Source organism: Stegastes partitus, unplaced genomic scaffold (genome assembly GCF_000690725.1).
Source record: "Stegastes partitus isolate 25-593 unplaced genomic scaffold, Stegastes_partitus-1.0.2 Scaffold694, whole genome shotgun sequence".
NCBI lineage: Eukaryota > Metazoa > Chordata > Actinopteri > Pomacentridae > Stegastes > Stegastes partitus.
Genome location: NW_007578425.1, coordinates 302,583 through 327,339, shown reverse-complemented (window position 1 = coordinate 327,339; position 24,757 = coordinate 302,583). Strand labels below are relative to the sequence as shown.

General features: G+C 40.3%; 2 protein-coding genes across 2 annotated transcripts in view; one reads left to right on the top strand and one right to left on the bottom strand.

Annotated features, from left to right (window-relative positions):
- The window catches only part of aqp9a (aquaporin 9a), a 4,593-nt gene extending 3,233 nt beyond the window's left edge, over positions 1–1,360 (top strand). The window contains exon 6 of the mRNA XM_008290772.1: positions 851–1,360. Within this exon, the coding sequence (XP_008288994.1) occupies positions 851–1,055 (205 nt within the window). The 3' untranslated portion in view covers positions 1,056–1,360. The remainder of the gene's footprint in view (positions 1–850) is intronic.
- A 4,914-nt stretch (positions 1,361–6,274) lies between these two features.
- On the bottom strand, positions 6,275–23,790 carry LOC103363835 (disintegrin and metalloproteinase domain-containing protein 10-like). Its single transcript, XM_008290771.1, has 16 exons — positions 23,655–23,790; positions 21,427–21,577; positions 18,969–19,087; positions 18,668–18,826; positions 18,019–18,119; positions 15,427–15,576; positions 14,519–14,611; positions 14,229–14,412; positions 13,055–13,218; positions 12,757–12,940; positions 11,866–12,016; positions 11,569–11,752; positions 11,353–11,461; positions 11,011–11,231; positions 10,801–10,927; positions 6,275–9,346 (listed from the first exon to the last, which is right to left on the bottom strand). Exons 1-16 carry the CDS (start codon positions 23,719–23,721, stop codon positions 9,114–9,116), a joined length of 2,397 nt encoding a protein of 798 aa, XP_008288993.1. The 5' UTR covers positions 23,722–23,790; the 3' UTR covers positions 6,275–9,113.
- Positions 23,791–24,757: the final 967 nt, after the last annotated feature.

Below are 24,757 nucleotides of genomic sequence, written 5' to 3'. Positions count from 1 at the left end.
TTTTTTAAAACATGAAATTTATATATATTTTTGTAATTTCACTACATGTTCTCAACAATTTTCCATTTAAAAATGTTACATTTTTATGACTGTAAATATTTTTCTTTCTAAAAGTAGATACAACTAGTGATCATTTACAGAAAAAGGAACATTGGTTCTGTAATTTTACATGGATTTGCTTGTTAAAAGAGTGCTATCTTGTATACTGACAGATGTTTTTGCAACAAAAATGGTGAATGGTCTGCATACTGTATCAATTTATATGATAAAACCCAATTAATATGGCACTTTGCTCATATATTTAATACTATGACATCACTATATTGTTTTTACACATGAAAGTATTCGTCATTAAACATTAAAAAGGAAAAGACATCACATGTCTTAATGTAAAATCAAGGCTAGAATGTTAAATGTGGACTGAATAGTCATTGAATTGTTGGTGTGTTTTCTCTTACTGTGTAATTTTGATGCTCTTCAATAACAAAAGAATGTAATCATTTATAAACAGTAGATCAAGTGTTGACATTATGCACATTATTGAAATGTATATGCATATCTATCTGGCTGTCTCCAAATCCTCCAAAGTCTATCCATGTATTTATCCAGTTCTTTTTTAGTTGTTTGTTGTTGCAGTAAACCCTATAGCTGTTGACATGCTGAGTTATATAATGTCACGTGCAGTCGACAGATGCAGTCGATTCTGGTGAATGATCCGTTGATGGCACCGGTGATCTATGACGGCCTGTTTGCCAGCTGCTTGAGTTACTGCCACTGATGCATTTTACTCTTTACTTCTTCTTCTTGTTTTTTTGGTTTTTTTTTCCTTATTCTCTGCTTGTATTCGCAGCACCGCTGACTACTGGTGGTGGATCCCGGTGGCGGGGCCCATGGTGGGAGGTGTGGTCGCGGCCGTCATCTACTACCTGCTCATCGAGCTGCACCACCCCCACGAGGAGCAGGAGAAGCCCCACGAGGAGGAAGAGGAGGAGGAAGACGAAGAGGACGAGGACAGCAGTCTGAAGGACAAATACGAGATGATCACCATGAGTTAAAAAGACTTTAACCTCCGGGACTGAAGATGAAGAAGGCCCAGCACAGCTTCCATCTGTGAGGACAGGCTCCCTGTGTCAGTGTGCTCTTGTTAATAGCAACATAGGCTGTAGTTACACTTCTGATTGACTTCATGCTGTGCAGAGACAAGCCCAGTGCTGACCAAAACCTCCACAGGTTCAAACAGAGTAGAATTATTCATAATTAAAAGTAAACATATTTATATAGGACCTTTAAAAACACAGCTCACCAACTGCTTTGACACACAAACCAAAAACAAGATAAGACAATATAGCAACAAGAAGCTGCACAGTGAGGCCAAAGTAAAGCAGGAAACGGTCGACAAACTGCTGCTAACAGAAAACACGCATCTAGTTGCACCACACTTCTTCAATAGTGAACCAATCCGTTACACAAACACTGGGCTGTCTCCTCTGTAATTTAACTTTTGTATGTTTCAAACACATGAATTCTCAGTCCTGTGTATTTCACACTGTTACCTATACTGCATATATGTGTTGTAAATAATGAATTGTATATTTAGAGAGATTCTAATTCTTTTCCACATATTGATAAAGGAGTAATAGTTGTACATGCATGCCAGTCTCCTTTTAGCTTTGGTCCCTTCTTCCTCAGTGGTTGTGTTGATAATATGTGTATATTCACTTACTGTTCTTTTTTTTGTTTTACTTGTTTTTTTTGCAAACCACAGAGAATTCTTCTGTCTATTGTTGATTTCTTTTACTCTTGTCTTGTTTGTCTACATTAAAATTTCTATAAATATCAGTTTCTGAGGACACTTTATTTCACTGCTGCGTTTCCTCGCTGATAACTACAGTTTGACATTTATGCACACAAAACGCAGCAAGACAGATTTGTTGGCGTAAATTTCCTCGTAAATGCCCGTATACAGTATTCCATTGAATGCTGTGTATACTTTAATAGTCTATATGATAAAGTGTGAGAAGACAGTAATAGTAGACTGGTGTATTCATGAGTCTCAGGCCGAACACTTTGAGCAATAAGAGATGGATCATTTGTGTTTGGTTGTCAGGACTGCAGAGGATGATGACGCCTCACAGTGTCAGCTCAGAGCATTATGCGGTAAAATATTTCCTATATGAGCTTATCACTCTGGATAATGTTTCTGAGAACAGATCGATGGCGTGAGTCACAGTCAGAAGTCTGGTTTTTACTTCTGGTTGGAACCTCAGGTGGTGATTCCACTGTTGGATGCAAAAGGAGAGAGGTTACTGAATTCAAATCTGCACTTTAAGGTCACATAGCATCAACAGACATTTTCATTTATCAGGTTACAAATTCCTCTACACCTTGTCCCTCCTAATAAAAAATGTAGGTACACAAATGGTTTCCACTTGAAAGGTTTAACTGTTAGACACAAGATGCCTCCAACTACACTGGAAAGTCCACTATATGTGCATTTCAGTTGTTAAATGTCACACTCACACAGTAAGCTGCACATTATTACTTTTGAGAACTTGCAAATGCCAGTGTGCATCTTTCTAGTCTGCATTTTGGACCATAAATTGTTTCCAACCATGTGACGCCTCAAAATTACGCTTGTAGGCGAGCACAGAGACACTTTCCCTCTGCAGCAGATCAATGTGGAAACATCCCATTAGTGAAACAATGTGAGGATCTGAGCAAAGCAGCAATAAGCAGCACTTTTGAAGTGGAGATGGGACTGCAAATATAAATTATCCTTCAATATTTATCAGGAAAAATACACTTAAAGTTTGTTAAAGTATTCTTTTAGAAAACCGTACATGATTATTTTTGCAGATGCGTTGATGTGGAAGCATCATTTTATGGTTGTAGATAAATACTTTCTATACTTTTGGGGCTTCAGTCTGTTATGAACCTCACATTTTTGTGAATGATTATTTAATTTGTGTATCTTAATCTGCAAAATAGCTGGTGATAGCTGCCAGATATGTGTGTCTGGTACAACAACAGTCTGTAATGTAGTGGTGTAAACGTATGATTAGAATAAAACAGACATAAGCAGAGTTCAGGTACTTTGGAATTGTACTTGAGTAAATTTACACAGGAATGTTCTACCGCTGTCTAAGGGTCAGACAGTATTCTAAACTCCAGGATTAGAAGTTATGATCAACACAAATCCACTGTTTAACATTCATGTTGGGTAAGTTTCAGAGACACGTTGATGCTCCAGCAGAGCAGCAGCAATAATCAAGCAGCAAATAGCATCAAAGTAGCAGCAGAAGAATCCTCCACATCCTCACCTCTGAGCCGAGAGTGACGCCAACAGCTGCAGGGAGGGTTTATCTAACAGCAGCCCGAGGGCCAGAAGCAGAGATCACATTATGGTTCACGTCAGTTTGTCATGTATACGGTCCGTGACCGCATGCATAGATCAGAGGGGACGATCAGTCGGTATGGACTGGCGGGCCGGCTCGATAACAATACATGTGCAGGTGCATGTGAGTCTTGCTTCACCTCGGACAGGCTTTGAATAATGCAGGATGATGTTACTGTGCTGATTCAGCCTGGCTTTGAAGAAGCACTGACAGGCTGCTCAGCATTAAGGGACAGACTTCTGAGAACTGACTCTATAAAAATGCATTTTTCCTTCCCGCTCTGAGATCACATGGGCACGCCAAATAAGTTCAGTATGAAGAATGCTGTTTATCCAAAGCAGCTTCAAACTGACAGACTCATCTTGAGGAAGTGTCTGCTCATCTTTGCAGAATTTTGGGGGGCAAGTTGTTTACAGCAATAGATTCTCCTAATGAGTCATGTTATTATTTTTTGTTTTAGAGAAGCAGGCATGTTATCATGAGATGTACAATTTAAATCTGATTAAACCTCCTCTGAACGGAGGAAACTCCACTGACGACAGGACAATGAACTGGGAGTTATTTCTATGCTTCCAGTGTATTTCCATTCTTTGTTTGGCAGTCCTCGTGGTGATAGAGGGTTCAGTTCAGTGCGGGTGACACTCAGCAGCCCGGTGCCACTTTTACAATCATGCTTTGTCACTGAAAAGAGAGACAAAAGGTGCTGCTGGCTGATCTGTGGTGACATCAGCTCCTTGTAGAGAGCTGCAGCTCTAAATGCAGATCATTGATAACATCCTCTGTGTGTGGACGTCGTTTTGAACCCGTATACGTGTGGGGAGAGTTCTGGGAAAATAGATTATAGCAACAGTAATACCATCAATTTGAACCCACTGGAGAACAACTGGCTTCATCCAGACAACGCTGAAGCTAAACTGCGGTTGTGGGTGACTGTTGGTTCATGTCACACCCAGCGACTGCAGCTGAGGATCCGCATTGAAAATCAATACCAGGTCACATTCCGCTGCATGAGCAAGTGCTCCAGAATCCGACATACACTTCCCCATGGTCGTTACATCACTGAACACACTCATGAGGGAAAGTCGTCAATATGTGTAGGCAATGAGTAATAAAGTGTGAAACAGACATGTGGGGGACAAGCAGGCACGGCGGCTGAGGAAAATACAAGTTTCTAACCTGCTATATTTACTTTAAACAAGTTCTGGTACATCTGAGGCAGCACAACATGCGGAGTTTGAAGTTGTAAAGCTTCTCTGGAGAGAAAACATAAGAGAAGTTGTCTGTGTTGTTGGTGTTTGTGACTCACCAGCTGCTTTCAAAACTTCTGACCCCGACATGCCACCTAAAGCTGCTGCTCCCTCTGCTGTGAACGCTCCTCTACTGCATTCACACGCCCAGCGAGGCTCAGAGATGTCAAGGTGCTTCTTTTAGAGACCAGCGATAGAGGAATCACAAGCAAACATCAGATTTTTTTTCAGTTCTTTATCCTACTTGTCATCTGAATATAATGCTTTACATTCTGGGACACTTTTAAAAAGTCTTTGCACAAAGGAGGATGTAAGGAATGAGAGATCCTGTGATTAAAACACCAGAATGCAGCGTATAGGATGGATTCTATACTCAGTGTTAATAATATGTGACACCTTTTTGAGTGATTAAAAAAAATAAAAAGTCCATCTTTTACAGAAATACATAAAACAAGCTGAAACGTGGATTTTCATGAATTAAGTTTCAACGTTTCGAGAATGACTTATCTGTGAAGTTGGAGGGAAAAATGGAAGGTACAAAAAATAAAATAAAAATGAAAATAAAAGCATCTATACAAGAACATCACAGCTTTACTGAGGTACACTTTCAGATCATCTTCAAGCATTGGCAGCAGAAAATTCAGATAGATGTTAACAATAGCAGTCGAAAGAAGACTAAAAGTTTGCCTCAATAAATTAATTTTGCTGAGATAAAATGTGCAGCCGTTTCTATTTCATTCTTTAAACAGTGAACTTATTTTGTGATACAGATCAATTAATCATTTTACAGTATCATTTTCAAAGTTCTTTTCTTGCCTTTAACCTCTTGAGACCTGAGTTCTTGTTTAATATGCTTTTTTAAAAATTACTATTTACCATTTTTTTGTAGGAATAAAAAATAAAAATACAAAGTAAATAAAAATATATTTAAAAAATAAATAATAATTTTAAAAAATCATAATAAAATAATAAAAATAAAAACAAATAAAACAATTAACTACTGTGACAATATTACCCAAAATGTGATGTCCATGCATGTGGACTCCAGGTCTTAAGAGGTTAATGATAAAATAATGAAAAGAAAAATATCAGAAGCTACAACCTGTCCCATCTGTGATCCCCCCAAAAAAGAGATTTGTAGACACGAAACAAATATTGCAACTAAACCAGTTGTTAGGTTCTGCGTTGAACCTTTTAAACCTCTGATTTAGAAGCGAAACTTCATTGAAACTGCATGAATAAAAGAAGGAAACACAGTCGGTGCAAAATTAATTTATGAGGCAAATTAGAAATCAGAGACTAATAACCTTGAAGCACCAACTCAACAAGATAATGACGGTGTTCATGCTTGAAGGTTTTTGCCTCAATAGATGACACAGATTGGACTGTTTCTTCTGCTAAAGAATGTCCAACAAGCTTTTAGTCTGGAAGGCAGTGATCATGTTAGAGACACAAAAAGAATCAAAATTGCTGCTCACACTGAAATCCTACACTTCCCACGATGCACCTTTTTAACGTATTTTCCGAGACCCCTTCTGCCTGTGTAACATCTACATCTTCTAAACATCACAACGCCGGTTTAAATATCTCTCTGTGCCTGAACGTAAAAAGCCAAAGATCGCACACATCACAGACAGTAAACAGGGGTCTATTTTATTTTGAACGAGTCTTTTAATTAATGCATTTCAAGTACTCCAAAAATTACATCTCTTTGCACAATACAATTTGAAATTTTTTTTTTTTTTAGTAAAAATGTTCAAAGTGAACAAAAATTTCCGATACTGTATAAAACACAGTGAACATTAAAATCAGACAGTAGTATTACTTTTTAATCTTGTGTTCTTTCGGCCTACATCACCTACGACATTTCAACTCAATTTGGACATTTTCAGTGCACGTTTATCTAAAAACTTTACCAAGACTACGAAATTAAAAAGAAAGTAAATTTACAGGCATTATTTCTTCTGCTCTTCTACCCAAACCATGCCACAGGATAACAAAGACAAAAATGAGAATGAAACATTGACTCCATCACACTGAATTGTTTTTACCATTGATGATGGTGGAGAAAAAAGTATCATAAGCAAACTCCAGTTCAACTAGCACATATAAGAACATAAATAACTTAGAAGAGAGGAAAGTTTGTCACATATGAACATCTTTGAACAACTTACTCTGGAATTAGAATACAAAAAATGAAACAGATGTATCAAAATGTAATTTTCATCTTCAAATGAAATGCAAATTTTTCCGAAGTACTGTACAAGTTTACAGGTAAGTTCTCCGGGCCTGACGGGATGTGACGCGGCCCGGGAGATGAAATTTAAAAAGAGCTCCATTTTGTACAGACAAGAGAAGTTATAGCAAACTGCCGACCTGCCGAATTCATCTGCCGTGTGAAAGAAACCGAGACATGTTGCTTTTCCATGTCCCCTCCAGAGCGCATGTGTGATTATAACGACCATCAGGACAGTGTTGTAGGTTACTAGTTGTGATTAGTATTGCATGCATTTCGAAATAATAATGCTCGGGTAAAATAAAAGTCGGAGCACAGAAAACCTCTCCATTCGCGACATGTAATGCAAAAATTCTGTGCCGTCGTTCGCGCAACGCTTCCCACCTCCGTGCAGAGGGAAAATCTGCCGGGTGAAAAGTCTTGCGCAATACATCGAATCCTCTCAGTTAGTGTTTCTGTTATCATTTTCCCAAAATGCCCCTTTGCTGCTGCGTAGGGAGGAAGAAAACACCTGAGGTCAAACAATCCCGCAAGAAAACAATCACATCTCCTTCCTTTCATTCATTTAAAGTGGCTCCAGAGACCGTACAGGTGCTTCCTGTATTTTATAAAACCTGTGCACAAAGGTCAGCTTTATAAAGTTTTATGGCACGCTGATGTAAACTCAAGACCGAGTCCTGCACTCATGAGCTCTTAAGGGGATTCAGTCCTTGATGAGATCTGACCAGGAGATAACTGCCGGGGTTTTTTTTTTTTTTTAAAGTTCTGAAAAAAAAAAAATACACATCAAACAGCTGCTCGTCTCCTGTGGAAGTAGTGAACACTGAGGAATGTGTTAGTGAATAACGTGATAATACAGCTGCTTCCTTCCAGATGCTTTAAAACGAACATTAATAGCTGTCAAAGTAAATAGTGTTGAGTGACATACAAATATTACAGACCTTTGTCAATTAATAGTCACATTTAATAAATGTGCGCATGCCCACATTGAAAAGTTCTTAGATTTGCTATCTGAAGAATAATAGAATGATTTAATCTTACATTTTTTTAGTCATTTTTAAAATTTATTTCCACACTCATGTAAACTAACTCTGTAACAGGATACACTCTCACTTCTACACTAAGCCACAGCAGCCTTCACTTTCCCTTGTCTTCAAAATCTGAACAGGTAGAATCATCATCAGCTTCAGTTAGTGGTTATTCATTCTTCATCATCAAAAACAAATCGGTAAAGACAGTAAATGTTGTACCAAACTAGGTGCTCCTCCCTTTCTTGTTCCCGTGACGCCACACCTCATCTAGTTTGTCGTACAACATGGGCAAAAACATGATGTTAGCAAGACAATAAAATAAAAAAAAAAAACAAAAGATGAAAAAAAAAAAAATGGACCTTGAACAGAGAAGGCCTAAAAAGTGAGATATGGCGACCTTGTTCAAAATCAAAAATCTAGCAATCTAATGAAAGTGAAAGAGATCCACCTGATTGGACCGCGAAGAGAACTCGATGGCGACGAATCCTCAACGGCAACGTCCAAGGAACTCATCACAACCATCATTCCTTCATTTATGTGTTAAGAATCCTGAGAGCACTAACCGAAAAATCAAAGAAAAAAAGTGAAGAATTACACATTTACAGTAGAAGAAATAGTTTGTTTTCACTTATGATACACTAAATATTTACAGTCACATGCAGAGGACTGTCTGCACGAGAGACCGGAGCCTGTGTCTTTTGCCGTTTGACATGTGTAAAATCACAAAAGTGCCGCAAATCCCCACTGAGTGTCTCTCATTCCTGGCTAGAATGGCGAAAGAAAAGCACAGAACAATTCACCAGCAGCCACGGGCTTGTCACTCAAGAAGACGTTGCAATAGAACGAAAAACACATCACAGAATGTACTAAAGCTACACATGATTCCTTTACTCCTTGGCACTCCTTAAAAAAAAAAGAAAAAAAAGTAAAAGAAGAAAAGAAAAAAAAAAAAAAGATGGAAAAAGATGCTAGATCGCACTGCATTGGAAATGGCTGATGGTCGAGTCCACTCCACAAAGAGCCAATCGAGTTGCTAGATAGTGTTTTCTCTTTTTCACGTGTCTGTTTTGTCTGTAGATGGAGGATATGATGATGACTAACAACCATGTCAGGCTTTTCTTTGGATGGAGTGACGCTTTTGTTTCCCACTGTAGGCACAAGGAGGAGCCAAGGCATTGGGGGGAAGGGGGCTGGGTGCAGGGTCTCAGCGTCTCATCTGGCCCATCTGATAGTTCTCTCTGGGCTGACGGTGGTGCCTCTGGGGCTGCGCCTGCCGCTGAGGCTGCCTCTGGGGTTGCCGCTGGCCGCCGTGCCCGCCGTGGCCGCCGTGACCGCCGTGGCCTCCGTGACCGCCGTGCTGGTGGCCGTGCGGGTGCTGGGACTGGTGCTGCACCTGGGAGCTAGCGTGCTGCTGCGCTCGTCGCCGCTTCAAAGTGCCTGTGACGAGAAAGACGATTAACGGGGCTCATTAGAAGACGACTTCACTCCTGACAAATGTGGGTTTAGTGCTTTTAAATGGTTGGTTTGGAAACCTTGTTTGTAAAAGCAGGCACAGTGCTGACCACCATTTCTAGCTGATGGCTCTTTTCTCTCACACCTCTCACCACACAGCCCAAAATGACTGGATATTACTGTGAAGACTATGAAGCCCAAGCAGCCTCTGGCCAGTGTTTGCTTCTGTCACATTTTTACACACTGTCAGCTTATTTTTCACTGCAGTTTAAGTTCTTGCCCTTTTTTGGAACCGAACAGTCATAACTAGACGTATGAAGACCTCAAAAATGTCTATAGTTCTCTGTGACAATAAAATAAGGTTGAACTTCTTCAATTATTTCTTTTACAAAAATTCTAAAAAAGTAAGAAAAAACTTTTTGCCACTGAACACTGGTGTTAACAACAGAGGAAAAAACACTGATGGTGGCTCTATATCCTGCAGGTATTTTATAACTTACATTATAAATGTGTTTCCATCTTTGTCTCCTATCTGTTCAGTGTAAACCAAGTCTGTAGTTTGCCAGAAAAGTTCCTGAATTTGGTGAATTTCTGTTTTTGCCATAACTGAGTGACTAACGGCTTCACAGTGGAGCACAATCTTTAGTTTTTTTACACATCCTGGTAATGCAAATGGTTTCTTTTTTGCAAATTTTAAAATGTATAATAAAGTGGTTTTGATGAAATATATTAATTGTAAAGTTTGAATTTTGTTGAAACCTGCCAACAGGTTTGGGGATTTCGAGGGTTGATTAGTTTGGCTGCAACATCCAGTAAGAGAAAACAATAGTCCTGTAGAAAAACTACAGAAATAAATCAATCATATGGCCCCATTATCATTCAAAGGCTTTGGTGTTTGAGTGAGTAAATGGTGTAGGAGCCCACAGTGGGACAATTAAAGCCACTTCAATTTCAATTTTCAGCTTCTGCAAACATGCCAAACTCAATTTGACTTTAATTTGCACCAAATTAAGAGCCTCATTTCAAAGCTGACTGTTGAAGCCTCTAACTGCTCTCGGGAAACTGTTTTCACAAAACTGTGACCGTAGTAATCCTCACTAAGGACTGCTTGTCATTCATAATGTACGAGTTTGAGCTTATTCCACCTCATCATTCATTTATGAACCTAGTAAGGGAAAACATTAGCTTGTGTCACGTATTAGGTGAAACATGTCTGGATTTTTGTCTAATGTTTTTGTTTTTTATTTAAATTTAAAAAAAAGTGTGCACTGAAATTCGTCTTGTGGCAGGTGGTTATGCAGGTTGTGTGTTCACACATTACTTTAAACACCTGTTTTGTCAGCTAAATTGCAAAAAGGAACGTATTGACGAAAGAAATATCTATGAAAACTACATGTTCTCTGCCAAGATAAACTCTCCTTGTGAATCTAAGGACTCACCTGGAAGTGGTTTGGGAGGAGGAAGTTTGGGGTTACTGCTCGGTGTGTGCACACTGCAGATCTTAATGAAACCGGCCATGAGCATGATGAGGGCGATACCCATCAACAGCACTGCCCACCAATGAGCCTGGGAGGACACAAATCATAGGCGATCAATACAAAAACACCTGCTAATAATTCATTGTGAATGTGACTGAAGTCGACACATACCACAATCCACTCTGCAATGTTCTCATAGAGCTCTGGGTTGAAGATGGCCTTCTTTAGTCTGGCCAGCGGTCCGTCTGCATCGACCAGTCGGCACTTCATGAACACGTCACAGTAGCCCTTGAAATCATTGCAAGGCGAGCCGGCTGGCAGCGTGGTTACTTTCTTATTGAAGAAGCGAGCCAGGCGCTCTGATCCTGTGCTGCTGCACGTGTTGGGATTCACTGTGGAGACAGATACATGTAGTCAGCACCATTCAAATGACAAAGAAAAAAGAAAACTAAAGCCCATTTTATTTAATAAAAACTTAGTAATAAAAGGTTGGGAAAAAGGTGAATGACTCACTCTTCTCCATGCAGCACACATGGCAAAGCTCGGTCTCATCCTTGCCATCTTGGCTGGCACAGGTGCACGCCTCGAGTCCATACTTCTCACAGATGGAGCCGGAGCAGCCCTGCGGGGGAGGAGCACAGGGACAAGCGAGATCAGACACTGACTGGTATGAATATGAAGCTGCTGTAACAGCCAGTTCTTCCAGGTGTGAAGTCTTGAGCCACTCACCCCGTTGAGGCAGACTTGAGTTTCTCCGTGACAGGCGGTGAAGTTGGCCTTGGGCTCAGATGTGGGGCACTGGGCGCTGACTCCATTACACATGCCTTGATGAGCGCACTCGGATTCTTCTCGGCACTTCTCATTACGACCCTTGTAGGAACACTCAGCGGTGCAACAGGGACCCTGACTGGGGCTGGAGGGACGCAGGAAAGTGTCGAGTCAAGATTTATCACAAATGAGTTGGCAGAGCCGCCTTAAGAAATATCAAAATGGTCAAGCGAGCACCAACTTAAAAATTCCAGCTACCTGCAGACTTTGTTGGGCTTTAATTTGCACTTCTTGTTGTCCGGCTGGTTGGCATCATAGCAGCACTGGTCCCTGCACTGATCACTGTAGCCACAGTCACACTCCTCTCCAGGCTCCACCAGGCCGTTACCGCAGATGGGCTGGCCAGACTCTGATGGAAGGATGGAAAAACAAACATTGAGTCCGGTTCCCAAAATCTAGAACGTTTTGTTGTACTTGGACAGACAGCAAAAAGTTTACAACAAATTAGACATTCGCTATGAAAAACCAAACCAAACCAATATTGTTCTGGGGAGAATGAGCAGCGACAGTACCGGACAAATGCAAAGAAAGCATTGAAATAGAAGCAGACTTCAAACAAATTCTCAGTCAGTTTGTTGGAAAAGCAGAAATATCAAGCAGTATGGGTGCAGCAGGAAGGTTTCTGGACGCTTACACCAGTTTTCCAGTCAAATCAGCCAAGTCAGTATGCATGAGACTTCAAACACCAGCATGGGCAAAGCAGATTAAGATTTTTTAGGCATGCCAATCATATGGTGAAATGATCAAAAGACTTTTAAAGCATGTTTTTGTTGTGTAACTGTTATCGAAGTTGTAATTTAAAAGTGTTACATTTGCATAAAAACAAAACAAATAAAGATTATACACGTCCACAATCTGCCAAATACTGTCAACACTGGACTAATGCCAAGATTGCTGGTGAAAGCTAACACCCTCCAATAAACTTGTGCACTTCTAGACGCTTGAGTTAATTCACTAATTAAGACTTTACGATAAGAATCTGTCACTCGACAGTGCAGGCAAAGCAGAATCAAAACAATATTGCGGTTTGAGTTTACAAAACCTCAAGAACAAACAGGATGAAGGCATGACAAAAGCTGTCACACATACCAACAAAACAGTTGCTCCTCTTCTTCTCCAGCACCTGGCTGATGTTGCGAACGCTACAGATGGAGAACTTATTGTTGTTGAGCTTGTCTCCTGATGTAGCTCTTGCATACATGATATAATTGCCCTTCTCCTTCTTGTCTTGGCTTTTGGATTCTCCTGGGGTGCACTCAGATCCAGAGTCATGCTTGCAAAGAGGAAGAAAAAGAAAATCAAAGGTTAAAAGAAGAAGGGACAAAATGTACGAGCCTCATGAATTCCTTTTCACGGTGCATAAATGTGGCACATCTAAGTAACTCACCGGGGAGCCAAAGTTGTGTCCTACTTCATGTGCAAAAGTGATGTGGGAGACTTTTGGAGGAACGTGGGAGGCGTAGTTCTGTACAGTTATTATACCAGTGTTGAGAGACTTCTTTTTTCCATCTGAGTACAGCTTGCTTTTTTCACAGATACCTCCAGAGCTCCCTGAGAAAGAAAAGTACAAGTTGGAACGAACCCTCTTCCAAAGCACAGCCACGAAACATGAAGGATTCTGCTCATTAAGGAAACTGATTAATTTCACGAGTTATTTGAAAGACATGATTTCTTACCTAAAACATAATTCATCAACACCTTTACAGTAGGTGCTAAATTAAATGTTTGCATGTCGTTGCTGGCAGAAGACACGAAACCTCCCACAGTTAATTAAATATTTCCACAACGCTACGCTTTCTGTTAAAACTTCACTTTTACAGCGTAGCACAGAAGACATCTTTGTAACTTCTTCATTCTACCACATCAGTAACACAGTGCAACTAATATATGGATAGAAACAGTAATGACAACCTCTGGGAATTAGCACATCTGCATATGTTGATGTTTGAAGCTGCAGTTGAGCTGCAGTAAGCATTTGCAGCACCAAATTCCTCTGACAGTTTTCCTAGTGGTAGCTGCGATGTGCAACAACACAGCCCTCCTCCTGCAGGTCTCTCCTCTCTGTGCTAAGCTCTTCACAGCCATTTGTACGCACTTTAAATGTGCAAAAATAATCAGAGCAAAAGTCAACACTTACATTTGGTTTCACATGTAACCTTGAATGTCCACTTTCCTCGGTTAGAATCTTGTGTTTAACTCACTAAGCATCTCAACGTACGCTTACTTGTTTTTGCTCTTTATACTGTCTCACCTAATCTGGGTGAAAAGAACAGGGATTTGCTAAAGCCTTAAAGCCTGAAAATAACAATGCACAAGTCCTCTTGTTTTTCCTCTCGGACCACTTGAATTACAATATCCTGAAAGATTAGTATGGTATTCATGCCCAGTGGCACCAAAACAAAACTGCCCGTTTACTCTTTAACTTAATGACAATGTGCCTACAACCCACTACAGAATGTGACGTGAACTGGTTTTAAAACATCTGTTTGAATCGGAGGGATTCATATCATTCTGGAAAATCAGGATTTGCTGATCACAGATGGCACATTGTCTTTCAGTACCTGACGGGGCTCCCACCCAGGCCAGACCCAACACTCCGTCATCAAAGTCTCGGTCAGTGAAAACATAGGCCAGGCAGTAGTCGTCATGGTTCTGCTCCGAGTTGAGCTCCAGGAACTTCTCCACTCCGATGTTGGCAAAGCGAAACGGGTTGGACCGGTCTCTCTCATCACTGGTGGTGTTTATCTGTGCAGGAGGAGGAGGAGGAGGAGGAGGAAGATGAGTTGAGAGGAAAGCCAGTGACTAAATTCAAAATGTAAACTTTGAAGCAGCCCGTCTGCACAATACTCACCCTGATTCTTTTCACCATGAAGCTGATGTTACGAATGCCCATGAAGTCTGTGCCCTGATAGATGGCGTCGATGGCCTTGACGTGACTGGAGATCTGAAGGAGCAAGACATAACCAAAAAGCTTCAGCTTGAGCTTCAGGACACAACTTTAACATCCTGTTGACTAAACCTGAGGCATTTCAAGGCCAGATTCAATCAATAGCGTGTCCTGAATACTAAATGCAGAGTAGGGAGGTAAATGATAATTTTTTTCTGTATTGTGTACAAAGACAAGGAACTACTCCATGTTACAACATCCAAAATTATACAGGAGAGATTAGATAGAAGGGAGATTTTTAAAAAGGAGTCATTTGACACTTTGAGAAATATGATTAATGGCTTTCCTGTTGAGGGTTAGACACAGAAAGCACTCTCCTGTCTGTTGTCTGTGTAGGAAGCTACCACTACTAGCAGTCAGCTAGTTTAGCTTAGCATACAGACTGAAAACAATAGGGAACATCTACACTTGCTCTCACCTTGTAAATTCCACTGTTTCAGCGTATTATGTTGTGTTTGACATTTTTTTTTACTACAACTCTGTCAGGACAGTGAATGTGTGTTTCTAAAAATATTCAACTATTCTTTAAACATACTGCATTACCAATGAAATTATCATTTTATGGAAATTTGCTAATTGTTACGAGTTTTACATTTCAAAAAGGAATCTGGCATTACTGCATACAACCTCCATGGAGCGAGATGATCTTTTTTGTTCCTCTATTGAACGTGTTATGACTCAACCCTTGCACGGAACAAAAGGTATTACTATTCCAACACTAATTAACGTTTAATTAGTTTATGCTTTTGGTTGAAAGAGTGGCTCTGCAGCAACATCGAACAAAAAATGGATCAAGCGAGTGGCTGCATTACCTGAGCTATGACAGCTTCTCTGGTCTTGTAGTACTTGTAGAAGAGGTGGTCAGTCTGAATAAAGAGCTGGCAGGTGTTTTTCTCAGCCTGGGCCATCCTCTTCTTCCTCAGCAACACCAGGTCATTAGAGCCCGCCTCAGTGTGGAGCTCCTGGTGTGAGCGACACGGGAGAGGCAGAGCAGGAAGTAGGCAGTTAAATAAAACATATATATGGCATTTTAAACCAAACAGTAAGTAAATAAATAATGTCTGGTATTTTTAGGCTCCAGTTCTTAAGCTGCAGTATGTTCATGAACTGGATTTCCTCAGAGGAACGTGTACTTTATGGTGGGAAGGAAGGCAGAAATAATAGGAACAAACCCACACCACATATTCAATTAAAGGAAGGTTTTGGTTTGGGGGGGAAAGTAGTTATAGGTTATTCATTCAAACAGACAACTGTTGGATATCTATCTCAAGAGTGGAGTTTTAAGTCTTGTAGTCTGTGACTGTACATGTAAGTCATACAGTCTAGCACAGCATGTCACAAGTACAACAATAAGTTATTTTAGATGAAAATATAGTGGAAAGAAACAGCAACATGAATCAATAGAACTAATAATAAATGTTCTGTTTTTGGTTCATGTGGTACAAACTACACACAGACATGTGTCATTACTGGCGACCATCTGTGTTTGGATTGGAAACACAAAGAAACTTGGGAAAATGTGTTCATCTTTTTCCTGTGCAGTGAACTGACTGTTCTCGGCCAGATTGTCAGAGAAGTGAGAAGATTGAGGTTTTATTTTTTTATAGAATTATTCTTGTGAAAAATCAAACACGAAGGTCCGTGACTTGAATGGAATGATAACTTATGTGAGGATCTAAGCAGGGCCAGTTTTAGAGGACACTGGACAGTAGGGCTACAAGTTCAGAACCAAAATGATAATCACAATTGATTTGATCAGTGTTGAGATCTTGTTTACTAACAGGGCTGCAAGGTGGATCGGCGGTTAGCACCGTTGCCTTGCAGCAAGAAGGTTGCCGGTTCGCATCCCGGTGAGGACACCCAGGATCTTTCTGTGTGGAGCCACGTGCAGCGTGGGTTCTCTCCGGGTTCTCCAGCTTCCTCCCACACAGTCCAAAAACATGTTGAGGTTAATTGGTGATTCTAAATTCTCCGTAGGTGTGAATGTGAGTGTGCTTGGTTTTCTGTCTCTAAGTGTAGCCCTGTGATAGACTGGTGACCTGTCCAGGGTGTCTCACGCCTTCACCCTAAGTCAGCTGGGATAGACTCCAGCCCCCCGTGACCCTAGTGAGGATTAAGCGGTGTATAGACAATGGATGGATGGATATTAACAGATTTTTGTCTTGCACATTTGTATAAACAGTACAGTGATTCACTTCCACTCAGGTTTATCTTCAGCTGAGTTCAGAACATCTCTTAGAGGCAAAATCTAAATAAAACTTCACTCAAAAATATTGTATCTTTTAGAGTTTTCTGTGAATGGAGCACACGGTTTAAACATTCATATTGTAGTGGATCATGTTCATTTAATTGTGGAAAGCCAAAATTGTGATGAATATTTGATTGCGTATCCCTACAGGACAGTTAGCAGCTTTTCTCATTGTATGGAGTAATATGAGACCAGCAATATCTTCTCTAAAATCTTCTCTAAACCTGTATGTGGGTTCACAACTTACAAATAAATAACATTCTGTCAAAGCTACAACTGAGAACAAAAATATATGAGACTGACGACTGTTAACTGTGACTGTGCCGGATTTACACTGCAATGTATACTTGTCTGACTAACAATCAATTATCTATGATTAATTGGGCCCATGTATTACTGCGCATTGAGGAGTAGCAATTAGAGCTGCACGATATATCACTTCGGCACTGACAACTCAATGTGTGCACGTGCAATAGTCACACTGCAGGAAGTGCGATGTGAAATAAGGCAAATTAACTCAGAGACACCATGTTTCACGGTTTTACGACTTGAAACAAAAATAAAACTTGTAGTTCTCAGTTTTTGTGACTAATTTACAAGAGAAGTTTGTTTGATAGAACATAATGTACTCGATTTAAGGGTTATTTTCGAAATTTTATTCATAACACAGAATTTGTTGACATACAGGCTCCTCATGTGCACAACAAATTGTAGTGTAACACTAAACGAGAAATGTTCCTAATAGTTTCTTTAGCTATTCGTAAATATGTCCTTTTCTTTACAGATGCATTTCTCTGCAATAGCATGCTAATCAGTGACTATACAAATACGGACATTCAAGTCATTAAGGGAATAAGAATGTATTTGTTCATATCGCAAGAAACAAAATCACAATGTTAGTTTTTTTTCCCCCTATATCGTGCAGCCCTAGGTGTGATGTCATTGTTTTCATAGAGGTTGGACATACTATAATAATTTGGCATATGTCATTCGAGACTGTTTGGTGTGTTATCCAGACTCTAAGGTTTACATTTCAAACGTGAGACTTTGAAAAGGCATCCATGGCTATCTCTGACCCTGACTGAGTAGGTGAAATTTTACATTTCCTCAGATCTCTTTACTAAACCCTGGGAGGGTTAACTGTGGTGAAGTTCACCTTGGGTGGCTCCTGCATGGCAGAGGCTTGGTACCTCTTCATCCTTTCAAACACGGAGCTATCAGCACAGCCTCCCTCTGGGCCGTACTTGTGCGGGTAGTCTGTGTGATAGAGGCAGACACAACACCGTTAGGATTATGGGAGACAATGTTAGCTACTTAACCCCCTGAGTCACTCTATTTCGGGCGCTATTCATGATCAGCTAATGGATGTACTTACACGCCACTTGAGCCTAGCTTTGCTGTGTGAGCTGTTACTTTCTTGTCGCTCTCATTAGTGATTCCTCTCACAATTCTGTTTAATTTGCCCCTCAGCCACATGCTATGTGTACACAGATGATTTGAAATTAGGGGCTGCTAGTGTAGTGAAGTGTACTCTGTGCTCACTATTAGTACCAACACGGTAAAGACTGCTTAAATGAGCCAGTAGCCTGAGAGCAAGATTGTGTTACTCAGCTAATGAGCACCCCGGGTATCGCTACTCCCCAGGGGGGGCGATCACACCAGCCTGCTTCCATCAGCTCAGCTGCCCCAACCTTGCACTTTCCCAGTCACACACATTTACGTATATCCAATTACATACACGCCGGAAGATTACAAGGAAATAACCTGTCAAAGTATTTGAGTAGCTCGAGTTGCTAGGCACTCACGTATGTCGTCTTCGTGGTAGATGACAGAGTGGAAGGGTACATCTTTGCCTTCCAGGTATCTCTCAGCAGGCTCCACGTAGTAATTGCCATGGTAACTCTGAATGAAGCCCTCAAACTTACCATCCACAATGGAGCCATGAGTCAGGGTACCTTTCTCACCTGGGAATCCAAATTACAGACGTGCTTCACATGACCATATACTCATATTTCAGAAAAAAATGATGAGGACTGTCTGAAAAACATCCTGGACTGCCTCACTGCAGCGACCATTAAAACAAGCATATCAAATGAACAGTCTTACCATAGATTTCTCCAGTGTAGATATGAGAGGTATCGAATGGAATCTCTTCTCCTGAAACATCCACCTTCAAATCTTGAGCAAACAAGGTGGTATCTCTCTTCATTCGTAAATTAAAATGCCTAAAATCAAATACATAAAAGCACAGAAAACACACAAACAAAAGACATTGAAATGTGATTATACAAGTTGTATTTGTATAATGTGAGTCACAAAACTGTCTGTGGACTTATTCTTTCTTAGCGTATAGATTTAAATCTGGCCTCACTTTTGGAAGTAAGCAATATTTACGCAGCCTTTGCGAAAAAGGAAAATGCAAATGAAAAAGGGGAAAAGGTGAAAGCAAGAGCACTGGAGAAGAGAAAACATCTAAGCTGTTTTCCGTTGCAGAGGGGAAACTGCAGTCTGTAACTTGTAAGAGAGCGAACAGAAAATTAGGACATCTTGAAACAATGCTGCTCTTGTTGATTAAACATATGGCAGGGAAACAAAGATGTTATAGTAATCCCTGGGTTTCACGTAACACCTACACAGTGCTCTTATTGTATGCTTGTATTGTTTCTAAGTTACTGTTCTCCATGTCCACACAAAGCGAGCAAACTAACTGTGAGAAAACACAAGGTCTTTGTAAAATTCAGATCTGAAAAATATGGTCAAATGTGAAATGATGGCAAACAGTCTACCCTTGTATGTGCACCGGCCTACTGAGTCACTCTTGTTGCTTGTGACTCAATCCTAAAGGGGAAATGTACAGTACATCAAAAGTCTACCCGAGAACATGCTGATACACAAGTAAAATATCAGCTTTTTCAAACATCCAGAAATGTGCAAAAGTTTGAGGCACTCTAGATGCTCTTAACTTCCAGAGAAGCATCTCATCGGTCCCAAATCAATTCTATAGCATGTTGACAACTCCAAACATCCAGCAAGAGTTCTAACTATGTTCAGCAACAAGAGGAACAAGGAGTCCTTCAACAGATGGCACAGCCCCCACAGAGCTCTGATCTCAACATCATGGAGTCGGTTTGGGATTGCATGAAGAGACAGAAGCAACTGGGTGCCTGAATCCACAGAAGAACTGTGGTAATTCTCCAAGATGCGTGAAATAACCTGCCTGCCAAGTACCTTGAAAAACTGTGCAGGTGTACCGAGGAGAACTGGTGCTGTTTTAAAATGTGGCAAAACGTGGTCACTCCAAAGAACGAACAAAGTTAATTAAAATAACAACCATTTCAAGGCATAATTTTAAAAGCATCCTCAATTTACTTTTAGTGACGAAAACTTTTGCACACTTCTGTATTTAGACATTTTGTTCAAATCAGGAAAAGAGAAGGTGGATTGTGTGCGAATTAAATAGAACAATCTTGAGTTGCATTTCGAGCTTTGTCATGGATTCAAAAGGAAGAGACACTGACACAATTCTGCTTTTCAAAGGAAGAGACATCTTCCTTCCGCGTGTTTGTTTGCACAGCTCTTATCACCCTCTTCCCTATTAAGCATCCTCAGAGTTTAGGAACAGCAGGCCCCCGTTACAGGCAGGACGATAAACAGCCTTTGCCAAGATCCCAGCCAGATGGTCATGACTTTGTCATGGAGAGTGTCGCCACTTTCCATCAAACAACACCACCTCTTCAAAACACTGTATGAAGAGCTGTGACAAGGACTGTATGTATCCATCCATCATCTATACTTGGAGGGGGCTCCCACTCAGGTAGCATGTGCACAGAAACACTGTGGGAACACCTGATCCATCACGAGGCAAACTAACACACGGACAAATTTCACATCTAACTCCCTTCATCTGCATGTATCTAGATTGTAGGAGGAACTCAGAACACCCCTACACCAGGGCTGCAACTAATCATTATTAATTTATCTACCAATTAGTCTGCTATTAATTGCTCGATCTATAAAATGTCAGAAAACAGTTTTTTAAAAAATGGCTGTTAGAATTATTTCAAGTCCAAGTATGTGTCTTTAAATAGCTCGTTTTATCTGACCAACAGCCACAAGGTCCAAAATTATCAGCACGTTATCGCACAAGAAAAAGAAAAGCAGCAAATCTGTATAATTCAAAAGCTGGAACCAGGGAATGCCTGCTATTTTTTTCTATTGTTCGACCAATGAATGAGTCACTTGGCTCCAATGGAGACAAAGAAACTACACAGAGAAACCAAAGCTGACAAAATCCATCCTCATCTCAGAGCTAATGCAGTGCCCCTGACCACTTCTAAGATTTCATAAAACAGGATTACATGTAAACAACTTCTAATCACGCTGCATATCCCTGCTACAGCAGACCTGAGCTTTTAATCATAAACAATATAGGTATATGGGATCAGCTTTGCAAATAAATGAACAGGCAGGCAAATACCGAGATAGATGAAAAGACATAAAAATAGACGGAGATGCAGACAGATTCACACTTCAGATTAATATCTTTAAAAAGAAGCACACAAACCTTCCATGGGCATGAAAATCTAAATGAAGAAACTTGTCTTCATGAGAGAGTGCCCTCTTGGCCCTCTGATGGTTGCTGTGCACAAGCTCTGTGCTGTAGGACAGACCTTCATAATGACGGATGTACTTGTTCAGGGGATTCCTATAGTGTCCTGTGTGAAAGGAACAGAGGGATGCCAGTTAAAGAAAATGACAGCACTGTCACCACAGATATGTTCACATGACATATTCAAGATTGTAAGTATATGTATGCACTCAATATTTAACTGTCAGACCTTAGAAAAGAGCTCACTGGAGCTCATTCCACAGACGTTGAATTACAGAAAATACAAAAGGTAATTTAGAAAGGATGAAATGTAAACTATGAAATGTTGAGGCTTGTAACAGCCCCAGTACCACAATGAGTGTCACACCAACAGTTCTTAGCTGACACTGAAGCATGTATTTTGCATATTAGACAAAATATTTTAAGCACAGGTCGTCAAAATTGAGTCTTTAAAGTGGAAATAAATAAACTAGATTTCAGAGTGAACGGCTGAGGCACTGCAGGATGGGTGAGGTGTCCAAAAGGTGGATGATCCAGCAGATGTTTGACAAGCAGGATTAAAATGACGAAAATGACAGCAAACTCGGTCTGATCTCTGTTTTAACATTCAGCTAAATCTATTTAGTCAAATGAATGCCAGTTTTGGAGCTGTGCACAACAACAGCCCCCAGCGTCACAGCATAATTATTTCGCCACCAGAAGAGTGGGTGGTGGGCTTGAAGGGAAAAAAAGATTCTCAAGCATCTCCACCCATTTCACCAACTGCTTCACACTCAAAAGCTGTCTGACAATCTCGAGAAAACATACTATTTTTGTTTAATGCATTTATCCCCCCACGAATGTTTTCCCGTGCACACAAACATGTCGGTGCATCTGTAAGATCAGAGCTTTCCACGATCACATATAAACTGAAAGAAACCATTTTCAGTACATAGAGTATATGTAATTAGGACTCTGTGGCAGGTAATTATGCCTGACAGTTGAGCCTTAAATTACAGGATTCAGTGTAACTACGTAACAAAGATGGATAAGTAGACCAGGCTCGAGCTACTTCTCTGTTCATGTGCAGTATGAAATATTTAGCTGGTAACATTGAATTTTTCATTGAGGTGACTATGAGAAGTGAGGGCCGTGACTGTAACTCTGAAATATCTTAATTTCTCAAGCCCAGCAAAAAGTTAGATAAAATCATGCCTGGATTCATGCTGCCACGAAATCAAATCAACAAAATTGTGTGTTTTTTTTTAAATGTGCCTAAAACACAAGATTTGCTTTAAAAAATACGAAGGAGATGATCCTGTGTGAAAAAAGTTCATTGTTACTTTTGACAGTTTAACAGGGGACCCAGCTGCAAATTATACAGATTTTGAAAATAAATATGGACCCTAAAGCTGACTTAGACTTTTAAATAAGTAAAGTTTAAGCAGATAATTGTATATTATTGGAATAACGTTACAATTTAGAAGCACAGGAAGAGATATAGTCAAGTGTCGGATGCTAGAAGTGTACTAGGCGTCAATGCTGCATTTTGCTGAAGGTAATTTCGTTCTCTACCAAAATCCAAACACAACAACTATTGTAAAAATACTGAATCCAGGCTTACATTTGTTTAAAATGACAATATACCAAGGATAGCAGGGCAAAACAGCAGCGACCAGTGATAGCACAGATAACCAAATTATGCCAGCAAACTTGAAAACTTGTGCCATTTAAATTGTACACGCTGGCACGACGCGGGCACCAAAATGTCAGCGGTCGGGCTTCTTATTCGGACTAAACTGTCCAGGTTTGCGGCTACAGGGTTAGCTAGCACAAAGCTAACGCTCCGTTAACCCAGTCGGCATCTCCATCTTCTCATAACAATGGCTGTCGGCGCTATTCGCACGATAACAACAAAACCGAGCCAAAGCTGACAATAAAAACGGTGACAACACGCAGGAATAACTCAGCAATGTCGCTTTATATTCTATCAACTACGCGAATCCGAGTCCGCTTTTACGCTATGTATCATTCGTTGGCTTGAAGTATTACGGCAAAAAGGGTGCAGTCCTCTTCATAACAAGCAGGCCCTGCTGATCCCTTCTGTTAGCTAACGGGCTACCAGGCTTTCTGCTCCTCTCTGCCGCTGCTTCATGGATTTCAACACAACTTGCGGGGTTTTCTCTCAAAAATGCTCCACTCACCTTGGGTGTAGTTTAGCAAGTACGCGAAGAGGAAAACTTTAAGGAGAAGCATGTGTGACAAATCCATTGTTAGAGCATTGATACCGTTTTCACTTTATTGTCCTACTTAGATAGGCGCAGACGCCCTGTGTGTTTGTTGCAGCTTCCTCTCATCGGCTGCTCGCTCTCTCTCCTGCGTCGTGACGTCAGACGCACGGCGGCTCGGCATCCCTTCCCCCCAGAGCGCCCATGATTCAGGCCTGCATACATACAGTCGTCCTCAAATTTATTCATACTCTTCCATTAAAGAAAAGGAAAAATTCACAAGTTACTCAGACAACTAGAAACTGAAAAAAGTAATAATAAATTTTTTAAAAATGCTGAATTCTAATTTAGTGAACTAAGACATTGCTTTTGAATTAAGGCTGAAAAAAATATATATAAAACAAGCAAACAAACAAAACTGTCCTGGACAAATTAGACACTTTGCTGATGAGCAGTGGGCCGAAATCAAATACCTGTCAACAGGTGCAGAAGTCTGACTGAGAGTTACAGAAAACACTTGACTGCAGTGATTGGCTCAAAGGGTTGTTCAACAAAATATTAGTTGACGGGTCCCATCATGCTTGTTTACTTGTTTTTTTTTTTTTTATTGTTTTAATATTTCTGATGAACCACAATTCAAAAGTAATGTCATGATTTTCATTCAATTTTTATTTATTATTACTTTAGTCAATTTCAGCTTATGTCAGTGAAGTTGTTTTTTTCCTTTTCTAATGGGAGGGTATGGATAAATTTGAGGACGACTGTACATCACAGCCCCGACTGGTCAGCGGTGTTAGGGACTGTGTGCAATGTATTAACATAGAGACATACTTCTGTTTTTCCCCCCTCTCACCATTACAGACACATCAGTAAACACCAGAATTATACAAAAGCTGTATTTTAATATTTTTACAATTGTACATTACTTCCATTTAATATTTAAATTCAGCTCATTGACAGGGCTTTCACCTATTCTGTAGTGTTGCAAAGTTTCATTGATAGACAGAAAACTTAACCAGTTTTATCAATAATTCATTTTATAACCACTTTTAGCCCTCTGAACTCCAAGTGATTTTTTT